Source organism: Crotalus tigris, unplaced genomic scaffold, assembly GCF_016545835.1.
Source record: "Crotalus tigris isolate CLP2741 ecotype Arizona unplaced genomic scaffold, ASM1654583v1 scf7180000024292.1016931, whole genome shotgun sequence".
Taxonomy (NCBI): Eukaryota; Metazoa; Chordata; class Lepidosauria; order Squamata; family Viperidae; genus Crotalus; species Crotalus tigris.
Window position 1 is genome coordinate 440,399 of NW_024100465.1, and position 14,662 is coordinate 455,060.

At 37.7% G+C, this 14,662-nt stretch overlaps 1 protein-coding gene across 7 annotated transcripts in view; it reads right to left on the reverse strand.

Moving 5' to 3' along the window:
• The window catches only part of CDK6 (cyclin dependent kinase 6), a 124,164-nt gene that overhangs the window by 36,917 nt on the left and 72,585 nt on the right, over window positions 1-14,662 (reverse strand). For all 7 annotated transcript variants that reach the window (XR_005554391.1, XM_039324078.1, XM_039324073.1 and 4 more), the window contains one exon: window positions 2,368-2,477. Coding sequence is in view for 6 of the 7 variants with exons in the window: in XM_039324078.1 (XP_039180012.1) it covers window positions 2,368-2,477 (110 nt within the window). In the remaining variant the exon portion in view is untranslated. The remainder of the gene's footprint in view (window positions 1-2,367; window positions 2,478-14,662) is intronic.

A 14,662-nucleotide genomic window follows, 5' to 3' on the forward strand; every position in this document is an offset into this window, starting at 1 on the left:
ATCTCATCTGTCAATACATCTGAAAGCATCTTGGACTAAAATCTGGGTCTCCCTGGAATGATGTTACCATCTGTATATTCAAAATGGTGAATTGCCCATATATGAAGCTTAGAGTGAATTACCTGTGCAACAAGGGGCTCTGAAATAAGTGTGCATGCTTGCTGCCACTAAGTTTAGCAAGTGCCTGAACTCTGATGAACGGCTATTTATACTGCATGGTATTATATTGTATTGCATTGTATTGTATTGTATTGGTATGGTATGGTATGGCATGGTATACTGTCTATACTCTAACAGTCACCATCACACTACTTGTAAGATACTGTGCCTCCTGCCATTACTTCATTCTTCCCATCTGCTAATTTTCTGCACTACCATCATTTTATCACAAATCCAAACCTGAACAGTAGTCAATTAATGCCACAAAATTAGCTAACCAAAATTTAAAGAAACAAAAATAGCCATATTGCAAATCCAGCCATCAGACTTTGAATAGTGATCTACTGAACAATGCCTTAGAATTCTGTGTGAAAATACCCAGTAAATTGTATCAGTTCAGAACCTAGAAATTTAGAAACTAAAGGAAAAATCCAGAATAGTAAATAATTGATAGGCATTGATCCTTAAAGCCAGAAATGCTTGTTCAGGCCTAGTAGGAGTTTTAAGCATTGAAACATTTCACAGACAGGTAGGAAAAGACATTTAGAATAGTATTCTGGCATAAACATCAACTGTTTGCCTTGTTTACTGAACACAATGTCAACAGAATCAGTACTTAGTCAATACACTGAAATTATTTTTTTCAGTTTGGAATCTGGTTTGACAATGTTCCACTCTTCACTGACTGAACCTTTTCCTTATAATCTTGATACATATTAAGATTCCCTTTGCTTAATTCCCATTTCTCCTCCTAGACTTTCCTTTTGGGAACAGATTGTATGAGATTTATTAACATTCTCCATCTGTCAAAATCTTTGCTGAGGTCAAGTAAACTATGTCTACATTATTCTGAAAATCTACTCTGTAAGCAATTCTATCAAAAGAGATAAAGTAATATCTTACAGGATCACAGACTGAGACAAAAAACAACATAATCCAAGTGATAAAATGTCCTGTGATTATGTCACATTATTGTAGTTCAGTTTGTTAACAACAAACTCATGCTGGCTCCTGTTAACTGTAGCGTTCCTATCCAAATATTCACAAATATACCACTTGAATGTGTTTGAAGACCTTGTCCAATTCAGTGGTCAAGCTGATAGGACTGCAGTTTCTGAAGTTCTGTTTTTTTCTCCCTTTTGAAGATGGTAATGACATTTGTTTTCCGGACTCCAATCTTCTAGAATCTTACAAATCCTGCAAGAATTCTCAGAAATTACTGAGAGTTGTTTGCAGTAATCTCTATTAGTTCTCTCAGTAGCCTGAGATATTATCTATCTAGATCTGGAGACAATTCTCTTATCATTTTATCTCTCCTAAGTTGCAGGTCCCTCTTCCTCTAGTGGCATAATGATTAGCTAAAAGTCCAACTCTATTCTAAGGACAAAACACTATTAAAAGTAAGCTGCCATGAAGATTAAATAAAAAATTCCAAATAAAAATATTTAATGCATATTATTTTGCTCTCAAAACAATAAGCAAATAGTTATAGAATTGACAATGTATGGAAACAGTTGGTAATCATTTAAAATTGTATTATTTCAACCGCTTCCAGTTCTAACCTATTAAATTCAGCATTTCATAAATTTAGGATTTGTGTATTTCAGAAACTTAATTCAATTTTAATATCATGGAACAATATTTTAATTTTAGTATTTGGAAATAAAATTGTTTCTAAATTAGATTCACATTTGAATGTTACAAAGGAATGGATGAAAACAGAGGGTGGCAAAGAGCAGAAGAGATGGGTACTGCAGGTACCAGCCAATATTTCTTTCGCTCACTATTAAATCTTCTAACAATTTCAACATTTTGGAATCATACCTGAATATTATTTTGGAATATCTTTCCTAAAGACTTCCCATAGCTCCTGCTTTACAATTGTTCAATGTCAGGTTCTAACATTTTTATTTTCCAAACTTCCCCAAGGTGCACATATTCCAGCCTGCCTTGACATTTTTTACTTGTTGTTGCATCATGAATCTCAAACTATATTGTTTTAAATAATATGTTATTATTATATTATTGCATCATCCTAAAAACTGGTGTGGTGAAGACATTTTAAGTAAATTAATCGATCAATGCATTAAGCAAAATAACAATTCATGTAATAATAGTATTATGTTATAGTATAGATTATATAGTATAGATATAGTATAAATGAAACTATTTTTCTCCCAAATATAAAGGCTTTAAATTAGTGCTTACTTGCGACGGAACATTTCTGCAAATATGCAACCTACACTCCAAAGATCAACTGGTGTTGCATAACTGGATTGAAGCAGAACTTCAGGAGCTCGGTACCACAGAGTAACAACCTGAAAAATAAAGGGTAAACTATTAGGAATATGGTTTAATTAAAGAAATTCCCAAGAAGCAGGAAAATATCTCTTTGTTTTTCTAACATATATTCCTGTATTTCTAAATTGCAAGCTTTGAAGGAAGATCTTTATGGAAAGTATCCATATATTAATTATATTATTAATCAATTATTTGATTTTTTTTTGTATTTTGTTCTATACTGAAGTAAAAAGGAAACATTTTATTTCTCAGCATTAAATGTTTTCTATAAAATTATAAATGAAAAACTTTAGGAATGCTTCCAGGTAAATGATATAAAGGCTATTAATTAAAAATTATTGGACAGCAATTATTCTATTTCATATTCCTTCATGTATTTTTTACATTAGAAAATAGAGGAAATAGTAAAATTTAATGTTAAAGGACTGCACAATAAACCTTTGATCTGGAAGCACCACAGGAAATACAGTCTGCAACAGTTTTTCTGAGATGCACGTATTGATAAAAGTTTGAAGAAGTTACATATGAGAAGAGGAAAATATAATTGCAGTCTTAAAAATTTGTAGTGTTGAATTTAATTTTTTTTTCCTGAAGACATTACTTTTAATCAGGGCTTTTTTTCTCGTAGAATGCCCAGAACGGAGTTCCGGCACCTTTTTTGGATGGAACCTTGTAGGGTAGGCAAGGCGGGTTGTATGACATGTGTGAGTTCCGGCACCCCCCTTTTTTTTTTTTTAAAGAAAAAAAGCATTGCTTTTAATTAAAGTAATAGTATCAATCTAGAAAATCTCCTAGAAAATCTCAATGTAGAGGTCATCTGAAATTAGATTAAAACATGCAAAACATATATAAAGTAGATGTTATGAAGTAATAATTATGGGAAATGCAACGGTATTATTTAGACAAAGCCTTAAAAACTTCGAGCATGTTAGTTTCATACGTGTTTTAGAAACAATTCAGTAATTTTAAGACAGAAAAAAACAGATACTTCTAAATATATGTCATGTGAGGAATTGCAAACTGTTACTGAAACATGAACAATATAATTTACTGTAGCTAAACATGAATAAATTTAGCTTTTTGTCATGTGTTTCAAATGACGAAGAAAAAGAAATAGGAAAATTGAGTTTATTTAAAATGAATAACAAGCAGATTTTAAGCCTCTGCTGAAAAACAGTCTTAAGAAAACTCTTAAGTAGAGAAGGTACTTCCATACTACTACAGGTGTGGAAGTGCCTTTGATTTACAACCATTTGTTTGGCAACCACTAGAAGTTACAATAGCACTCAAAAGATGTCTTACTGAGGAAAGAGAAAATGGTTTACATGTAAGGGGTACCGAGCTGATGCTCTGCAAAAGAGAAAAGGCTATGCTCTGGTTTTAAACACACTAGCACAAAATGAGAAATAGATTGACTTGGTTCCCCAAGCCAGGTGAAATCATGTGATTTGGAACAATTTCTGAACAGTACAAGCTCATATATGAACATGTCTGAGATTGTATCCATAGAACTACTGCAATTGCACTGAAAGCCCCAAATGACACTTCACAGTTTTCAGTCACTGTTTTCTTCATTCCTCATGTAAAGATTTATGACCCTTGCATCTACAATTACAGTTGCTCAGAATAATCAAAATCTCAAAAGGAGTGAATGCAACAAATAAACAGGAGAGAAATTGATTTCTGAAGTGCCTATAATGGAAATCATTATAGAATATTTTACTAGGTGAAATGTTGAGAATTTTTCTTCCTCTTGAAAGATGTCAAATGGACAACTTACATTGTAGTTTTCTTCTAGTTTAAAGAAAATTAATTTCTTTTTAGAAATTTAGGAAAAGATACTTCGCAGTTTCTGCTTCCTGCAGTAAAATAGGTGGACAATAAATTGGATGGATAGATGGATGGATAGATAGTTGTCTAGAGCAGATGTGTCCAACCTGTGCTGCTCCATAAGATATAATAAAAAATAAAAAATAAAGGAAGCTTGTTATTTATATGTTAGTTATATTATACATTATATGTTTATATGTGGTCCAAGACAATTCCTCTTCACTCAATGAAAGCCAGGCAAGCCAAAATGTTGGACATCCATGTTCTAGGTCTATGTTTGCCACAATAAAAGTCATACTAAACCATCCAATATTCCATACCCATTCACATAAATGTTTCCTTTCATGGCTTGTTCCAAAGAATAGCTAATATCATTCACAGTTTTTGCTTTTTTCAATCTCTTTAATATCACAGATGGCAATATGTAGGGAACATTTCAGCAATTTACAAAATTATATAAAATGGAAATATGTTTGTATATTTGTATTGTATGATACCATTGGATTTATTTATATTTATATATTCTGCAGTATCTTTCACCAAGTGCTTTCCATAGATGTTGGATTTCAATAAGATCAGTCTTGAGGAGCACAATTTCTACTGCAAATGCTATCTTAGCAGGGAAGGAAATGAACAATTTCACAGCACAAAATGTGCATTTTAAATGCTGAGAAAATATTTTCCCCAAAATGTATTATTCCTTAAAATATAAAAAAGAATCACATTCACAACAAAACTGATTGAAGAAAGCATTGATTGAAGGATAAGTCTCAGGATTTTTTTTTATAAAGTACGATTTAGATGAAACCATGCATTAATTAATTAACATTCTGTCTAGGGCTGTTAGGTGTTATATTCAGAGGGCACCAAGCTGAGGAAAGCCGATCATTTGTAACGAATGTAATTATCTCAGTATATATGAATACATTATGCTCAATGTTCAAGATGAGCAAAATTGCTCGCTTCAATTCAAGGAATATGACTGCAAAGAATAACCACAGATAAATGTTCTTGCTACTAAGAATGTTCTCTTGGGGGAACCCCCCCCCCAGAGCGATCTGCATGATTCATTAAGAACATTTCACTCTGTCTCATCCCCAAACCAAACAAAAATTTATGGATATTCCATTCAGTTACAGAGAAGCAGAAATGAAAATGATGCATAAGACAGGATATGGTGAATTCAACAGTTACCATAGAACTTCCTCTTCTGGATGGTTTTGATTACATATTTTACTTATGTGAAACTTTTTGATAAAGGAAAGGCTCAATCTCTCCCCACCCCCAAATAACACAGGGTCAAGCTCAGCAATAAAAGATCTTTTTTAAGGACAAAATTTGCATTGAAAGGGGCAAGGTCGAGCCCATGGCAATAGTATTTTTTTTAATGAAGGTCTGCCAAGACATGAACTCTTGTTGAATGCAGAATATATTTCTTTGCAAATAAAATTGTAGCCTAAAAGTGCAAGCTCACTTTGATTGAATCAGCTGAAATCATTCCATTAACCAGAAGTCATTCTGGGTTCTATCTTTCTTGTGGAGTGGACATAAAGCTACAATAACATAAAGCTACAATATATGGGCTTTGAGATTGTTTGAGACAAAAGATTCCATTTACTTCTTGGTGAAATTACAGGCAGAAGGAAGAGATTTAAAAATGATAATTTTATGCAAGTATCTTCCTACCAGCATTGCTGTTAGTATTATCTGTAGCTATTTCATTTATTACAAAATGGCTATTCAAATATTTGTATCTGATACTGGAACTAATAGAAGAGCCAGTGGTTCACACAGAGTAGGAGAAGCATGATGTTCTTTCCCAATGACCACAACCAGATTACTGGAACTACAATCACTAAGTGGTAAGGTCATGTGATGCTTTGCCTAATGAGCGCTTCATTTAGCAATGGAAATTCCTGTCTCAAATGAGGTTGTTAAGCAAGGACTATCTGTAGCATTAAACTTCTATATTAAAATAACACTAAACTTCCAAATTAAAAATTATCATTTAAATGGATGGTATTTCTTGATGATAAAGGTTAGAGAAAAATGATTCTGGCTGTTTTATTCAGAGAACTTAAGTCAAAAGCAGACGTATCTTGACAACCCCTTTGAATCTCAATATATGATTAAAGATCACTTTTTCCCCTCAACTACTCCACTATATTTTTACTCAAACCTAGTCTTTTTTGGAAGGGGGAATTTAGTTGCAGGAGTATTGCAGGAACATAGGCCCTTCCTCAAAATCCCAATACCTGCCTTCATGTGGGAGCAATATTATAACCAATTACTCACTGCCTTCTGCTGTAGTGGACTAAAGACCCACAAAAGGATTTACAAAAGGTCTGAACCCCTCCCTACCCTGGTCTCCGATGACTGGATGAAAATTAAAGGACTCACTGAGACTCTTGAGGAGGCTCTTGGTGGAATATCTTCTATTCCCTGAACCAAATTATCACATTGACTGGTGGGCTCCTTTATTCTCAGATTTATTAACTCACATAAATAATTCCTGCCAAGGTCCAGATGGCTAGGAGCTCTCTATTTATGACAGGGGTAATCCTTCAAATTATAGATCATTCAATTTTGTTGATATCACAGCAAAATTGCACGCCAACATTTTTTATACAAAACTGATGACTGGATAGCTAAAAAAGGCTTGTTAGCTTAGAGAGTAGATTTATGTCCAGTAATTCTACTACTGATAATTGTTTAATTTCATGTCACCTAATAGAAAAATCTACAGCTGAAGGGAGCCAACTGTTTACAACATTCATAGACATCAGTGCAGTTTTTGACATGAACAATAGAACACAGACATTTCTCTCTGGAATGACAGACATTATATTCAAACTCATGCTTAAAAGTATGCATAGGGGAACATGGTTCCCTAACAGGAAAAAATAGCATCAATAAAAGGCTAAGACAAAGTTGTATACTATTTCATATTCTGTTCAGTCTCTACATAAATTATATTACAAGTTCTTTCCATCAACTAAAATGCATATGCCTAAAGTTAAAACAATGTAAACATCCTGCTATATGTTCATGACATGATATTGAAGTCATTCACCCACACAGAGATGAGAAAATTGTTGCAAAGGATCAGTTCATACTGTGTACTCAACAATCTGAATGTTAAAAGTTAGACCTAAGTAGTCATTTTCAGAAAAAGACGGAAGCCTAGACAGAGAACATACAGATCAGCAAGTCCTATCGATATTTAGAAATTTTCTTATTTACTTAATTTTACTACAGTCATTAACTAGCATAAAAGAATTGGTATTCAAATATTCTAAAATATCCAAACAATATCAGGATCACTTTAAAAAGATTTTTTGTCTAAAACACAGTATTAAGTCAAAGTATCCTAAAAGGCTACAAGAAAAATTTAAAATTAACCATCTGGATAATATAAATGGTTATATAAAATACAAATATTATGTGAATACTATACATAGACACATAGGTATAAACACCCCCAAACACACAGATATAGATATATATTGGTAAATAAAACAATACAATTAACTGAAAGGGATTTAAGAATTAAATACTTCTCTTACAAAAGTTTGTCAAACCTGAGAAAAGTATAGTACAGTAGCTAATATAGCATGTTCCCCTAAAAGCCTAAGCCCTTTCTGTCTATCCATACTCAGGCAAATTCAATTGTTCTGAATTATTTTGCATACAAAACCTGGCAACCATGTGTGCTATTTCAGATTAATCTCAAAGTACAAATTGCTTATACAGAAACAGATTCCTGGTTCTCACACTTCAGGAGTTTTTCTTGCAGGGAACAATCTGAGTATTATTAGCAAGATATAATTTTTATATCAAAGATCATTTTGAAGAGCCTAGATCAGGGGTCTTCAAACTTGGTCCTTTTATGATTTGTGTACTTCAACTCCCAGAATTCCTCAGCCAATTCTGGGAGTTGAAGTCCACAAGTCATAAAAAGGCCAAGTTTGAAGACCCCTGGCCTAGATTAATTAGAACAGATTGGAGTTAATAGTAGGTATGACAATTTATTATGAATATGTCCCACTGTTCTTTTTGTATTGTTGTTATAGCATTTTTATATGGCAATTATTCAATAAAATTGTTACTCTTGTACCATTTTTTTTTAATATTGCTGATATGCTAAAACAGTGGTTCTCAACCTTTCTAATGCCGCGACCCCTTAATACAGTTCCTCATGTTGTGGTGACTCCCAACCATAAAATTATTTTCGTTGCTACTTCATAAGTGTAATTTTGCTATTGTTATGAATATTAATGTAAGTATCTGATATGTAGGGTGTATTTTCATTGTTACGAAGTGAACATAATTAAAACATAGTGATTAATCACGAAAACAATATAGCAATACTTGCTGGAGAAGCTTACTCTTCTTTGCTCAAAAATGTTGGGAGGGAGGGAAGGAAGGAAGGAAGATTGAAGGGGAAAGGCAGGAAGGAAGATTGGAGGGGAAAGGAAGGAGATTGAAGGGGAAAGGAAAGAAGGAAGGAAGGAAGATTGAAGGGGAAAGGAAGGAGATGGAGAAGGAAGGAGATTGAAAGGGAAAGGAAGGAAGGAAGATTGGAGGGGAAAGGAAGGAGATTGAAGGGGAAAGGAAAGAAGGAAGAAAGGAAGATTGAAGGGGAAAGGAAGGAGATGGAGAAGGAAGGAGATTGAAGGGGGAAGGAAGGAAGGAAGATTGGAGGGGAAAGGAAGGAGATTGAAGGGGAAAGGAAAGAAAGAAGGAAGGAAGATTGAAGGGGTAAGGAAGGAAGGAGATTGAAGGGGAAAAGAAGGAAGGAAGATTGGAGGGGAAAGGAAGGAGATTGAAGGGGAAAGGAAAGAAGGAAGGAAGGAAGATTGAAGGGGAAAGGAAGGAAGGAGATTGAAGGGGAAAAGAAGGAAGGAAGATTGGAGGGGAAAGGAAGGAGATTGAAGGGGAAAAGAAAGAAGGAAGGAAGGAAGATTGAAGGGGAAAGGAAGGAGATGGAGAAGGAAGGAGATTGAAGGGGGAAGGAAGGAAGGAAGATTGAAGGGGGAAGGAAGGAGATTGAAGGGGAAAGGAAAGAAGGAAGGAAGGAAGATTGAAGGGGAAAGGAAAGAAGGAAGGAAGGAAGATTGAAGGGGAAAGGAAGGAAGGAGATTGAAGGGGAAAAGAAGGAAGGAAGATTGGAGGGGAAAGGAAGGAGATTGAAGGGGAAAGGAAAGAAGGAAGGAAGGAAGATTGAAGGGGAAAGGAAGGAAGGAGATTGAAGGGGAAAAGAAGGAAGATTGAAGGGGAAAGGAAGGAGATTGAAGGGGAAAGGAAAGAAGGAAGGAAGGAAGATTGAAGGGGAAAGGAAGGAGATGGAGAAGGAAGGAGATTGAAGGGGAAAGGAAGGAAGGAAGATTGGAGGGGAAAGGAAGGAGGTTGAAGGGGAAAGGAAAGAAGGAAGGAAGGAAGATTGAAGGGGAAAGTAAGGAGATGGAGAAGGAAGGAGATTGAAGGGGAAAAGAAGGAAGGAAGATTGGAGGGGAAAGGAAGGAGATTGAAGGGGAAAGGAAAGAAGGAAGGAAGGAAGATTGAAAGGGAAAGGAAGGAGATGGAGAAGGAAGGAGATTGAGGGGGAAAGGAAGGAAGGAAGGAGAGATTGAAGGGGAAGGGAAGGAGATGGAAGGAAGGAAGGAAGGAAGGAAGGAGAGAGATTGAAAGGGAAGGGATGGAGATGGAAGGAAGGAAGACTGAAGGGGAAAGGAAGGAGATGGAGAAGGAAGGAGATTGAGGGGGAAAGGAAGGAAGGAAGGAAGCAAGGAGAGATTGAAGGGGAAGGGAAGGAAATGGATGGATGGAAGGAAGGAAGGATTGATCGATTTTTGGAGTTATGTTTTTCCAGATGGTGATGAACTGCAACTCCCAGCATTCCCCACTCTTCCACAGTGCTTTTTAGGGCTGCTGGGGATGGTAGCTCAGTAAGGTCTCACACACACAGATGCCCTCCGACGGCGAGGGAGGCAGGCTGGGCGGTGTGGGGGAGGCTCCGGCACGGAGGCAGCCGGGGCAGAGCATGGCCGGGCAACCAGGAGGCGTGGGGATTGGCTCAGCGCCGCAGCTCAGCTCAGTTCAGCCAGCAGCAGCAGCGTGTTGCCTGAGCAGGGTGGGAAGAGAGGGGGTGGTGGCAAATCATGAAAGCAGCGTCCACACATTCAGGGTGCAAATGCCTTGGACCGTTTGGCTCCCCCCACCCCTTTATTTACTGATCTGCCACAAGCTCGTGCAAACAAGCCCCAAGGAGTTCTGAACGAGCTCACGGCTCTTTTTTTCCCTTTCTTGGTGACTGGGAAGGCAGTCTCTTTCCTCTCTCTCTCTTTTTCCTCTTTCTCTGTTTCCTCCTTCTTTCTCTTTCTCTCTCTCTTTCCTCTTTCTTTTCCTCTGTTTCTCTCTCTTTCCTCTCTCTCTTTCTCTCTCTTACGGCAGTATCGTTGGGGGTCCCCACCACCCCTGGCCTCTGCGCATCCTCAGCCGAACGGGCGGGGAGGGGGAGCAGGACGGGAGGCAGCAGCTCCGACGGCAGCGGCAGGGCAGCATCGTCGGGGTCCCTGCTGCCCCTGGCACAGCCACCGCCCCCGCTGGGACTCCGCGCTGCCCAGCCTTGCCCTCCACCCATCTATGGAGCTGCGGTGGAGGCAGCGCCTGCCCGAGCTGCCTGGGGGGGGCAGGAGGAAGGAAAGGAGGGCGAGGAAGCAGTCACCCTAGCTGGGACCCTGCGCTGCCCAGCCTCACCCTTTGCCCATCCAATGGAGCCATGGTGAGGGCTGGTGCCACATGGCCTCTGCCAGCCCCTCGTCCAGCCCAGCTGCTCCCCCCAGGCACCCCTCTTGTCCCGATGCCTGCCCAAGCCGCTTTGGGGGTAGTAAGAGGAAGAAGGGGAGGAGGAAGGTGAGGGCAAGAAAGCCGCTGCCAGCGCTGGGCCCCAGGAGGCGGCTCTCCTCTCCTACCTTTGCTGCATCTCCTTCTTCCTTCCCAGCAGCCTGGATTCTGGCGCGCCTTCCTGGCTAGCAGGTCCAATGGTTGGCCTGGCTGGGGATTGCACGGGCTGGTCTCCCTTGGGCTGCAGCTTGTGAGAGGGCTGGCTCTCTCAGCGGAGCCTCCAGCGGGCCGCTCCCAGCAGGGATCCCGGGGCCTCCCCGGGCAACTCCAAGCCACGAGGCCCTGGCCGCGCTTCTCCCAGGGGGTGGGGCACCCAAGCACAGGGCCAATCAGGAGCCCTGCAGGAGGTAAGTCCACCTTAGAGAGAGAGAGAGAAGGGAAGCGAAAGTGCCTCTCTCTCTCTCTGCAAATGGCGGAGGAGGCCGTGCGGAGACAGATGCGGAGCGGTGTCTCGGTTCCTAAGATCATTGGAAATATGTGTTTTCCGATGGTCTTAGGCAACCCCTGTGAAACGGTCGTTCGACCCCAAAAGGCTTCGCGACCCACAGGTTGAGAACCGCTGTGCTAAAACAATTTTAAAATCTTTACTACAGTTAAGAGTTACTACATCCTAAACTTAATGTCCATACTTACTGCTTGAAAATGGGTTACTGTAATATAGTTTTGTGCCCAGAGGCCTACAAATGTATTGGGATACTTTTTCATACATAAGCCTCACATTTCTATTAAAAAGAAATCAATTAAAGCTAAATTCTTTGTATTTAAATTTAATTTAAATACCAAAATAAAGTAAAATTAAAATGATTTTAAATGTATTTAAATTCCTGTATTTTCAATACAATTAGAACTAAGGTCTTTTACCCACCCCCCACCTTATGTCCATCTGCTAGGAAAACTAGCTGTCTATAGAGCCTGGAGAATAATTTTAACGTGGCTACAAAAGTCTCATCCCTTTCTTTCCTTCTTCTCCAGGCAAAGCAGGAAGTCTGCAATGGTAGCAAATATCTGTAGCTTAGATGTAGGGGGAGGATGGAGGTTCGTTCTCTGGGCTTATGAGTTGATTTCCAGACATTTCGTTATCAGGCTAAGTAACATTTTCAGTGGAGTTTAGGGGATGTCAGTGTCAGTGTTCCTCTATTTATAAGGGCTTCGTGTGGTTAGTAGATCTTGGGATGGCAAAGTCACAACAGTTGAGGGTTTTGTGATGAATCTTGTGATGGGTCAGATATGGGTCACATTAGGCAAGGGTCTTGTGATGGGGAGGTCACATCAAGTGAGGGTCATTGGGAGATGAAGTGCTGGTTGGGGTGTGTGTGGAGGATTGCATGGGTTGGATGAGGGTCAGTACCTTCGCTGGTTGGCTGTGCAGTTGATTTGAATTCTGAGGGCTGGTTGTAGGCTAATGTGTCTGTTGATGGAATTGCTTGTGGAGTGTCAGCAGGAAGTTTTTGGCTTCACTATAACATATGGGCAATCTGAAAATAGGTGCATGCTAGGAAGAAGTATTACTGACTTGCTCTGTAAGATTTCATTTACCCACTACTATTTGTTATTTTACACAAACTGGATTTTTATGTTACTTTCCATACTAAAGGCTGCATTATACAAAAGTCCTAAATATAGCTTTTATCAATAGGAATAACATGAAATTCATTTTTACATTAACTATTTTTTTAACTTTATTAAAATTTAATTGATTCAAACTATTATAAGGCACCCATTTATCTAGAGAATAGATTTAAGAGCTGTGGGGTAATCCCATTATAAGAATGCTTTTAAAAGCAACAAAAAAAAGGTAAATCAAAATTTGTAACTATGGCCAAAAAAATTTCCTTATGTATTTATTTCATATCATTAAATGCATATGTTGAAACTGATTCCTGGACAAATAGAATCTTAATGTTTTTGATAATTTCTATGTGGGGAAATCCCAAAACAAAAGACTTTTTAGATTGATCTCTAAAAGGAACTAAATTCTAAAATCCTTTCTTCTAGCCAATATCTGAAGGTAAAATAAATACTCACTTACAAACCTGAAAATGTACAAAGTTATATACACCTTTCCCACTAAACATCTGTAACTGACACAATACAAATATTTCACTATTAAGGAAAAGTACCATGATCATAAAGAATGTATATAGAAAGATTTTCTAAATGGGCTGTACCTCACGAAAACAGGGAAAAATGTACTTGGAAAAAGATTGGCCCAACTCATTTGAAGGGCTTTAAACTAAAATTGAGGGGGAAGGGTGACCAATCATTAGAATCTCTAGAACACAATATGCAGAGATGGGCAGATTAACTATGAGATTGAAAGAAAAAGAAGAAACAGATATTATCAAATTTGGGACTTATTTTACCAATGGTTAGAGGAAAGAATAAAGGATTAAGAATTAAATATGTATTAGTGTATTTAAACTCAGACAACACATAGGTTGAAAAATTATTATTGTATGTATGGAAAAAAATTAATAAAATCTTATAAAAAAATAGAATCTCTAGAATATAAAACCAATCATAAATCCCAAGAAAACAAATCAAACAAAAAGGTAGGGAGTGATGAGAAAAAAGAAAAAATCAAACAACTATCAAGAGATCCAGGAAACATACCCACAGATGAACATAAAAGTCTTAAATGTTTATATACTAATGCTCAAAGCTTGGGGAACAAACAGGGTGAACTAAAAGCAATAATACACAAGGGTGGGTATGACATAGTTGGTATTACAGAAACCTGATGGGGTGAAATCCATAACTGGAATGTACTGATGGATGGATACAAATTGTTCAAAAGAAATAGATCTACAAAAAGAGGAGGGGGAGTGTATTATATGTAAGATAATACTACATATCTACAGAAATGCATATGATCAAAGATAAAAGCCCTCCAGAATTTATATGTGTCAATATACAAGGGAAAAAAGTGACATTGCCATAGGGGTATATATAGGCCACCCAACCAATCAGAAGAAATAGATGGACTCTTTGTCAACCAGTTAACAAATGTATGGGAAGCATACCACAGTAGTAATGAGAGACTTCAACTCTCCAGATATTAGCTGGGAGACAAACTCTGCAGCGAACGGGAGATCAAACAGATTCCTAACCAACCTAGCTGGCAACTTAATCATCCAAAAGGTAGAGGAGGGAACTAGAAATAAAGCTGTACTAGACCTAATTCTTACTAATAGAGAAGAAGTATTAGAGGGAATTGAAGTTGCCGAACCTTGGGGAAAAGTGATCACATGATACTGGAATTCAATATGATGTAAACACAAGCAATAGAAAATAATTTAACCAATGTCTTAAATTTCAAAAGAGCTGATTTTAAACAAAGTCAGAGAGAACCTAGGAAAGATTCCATGGATGAAAATCATAAAGGGGAAAACAACTCAAGAAGCATGGAAACTCTGAAAAATGCTACTATAAAAGCCCAGTCCAGCACAATACCACTGAAAAAGAA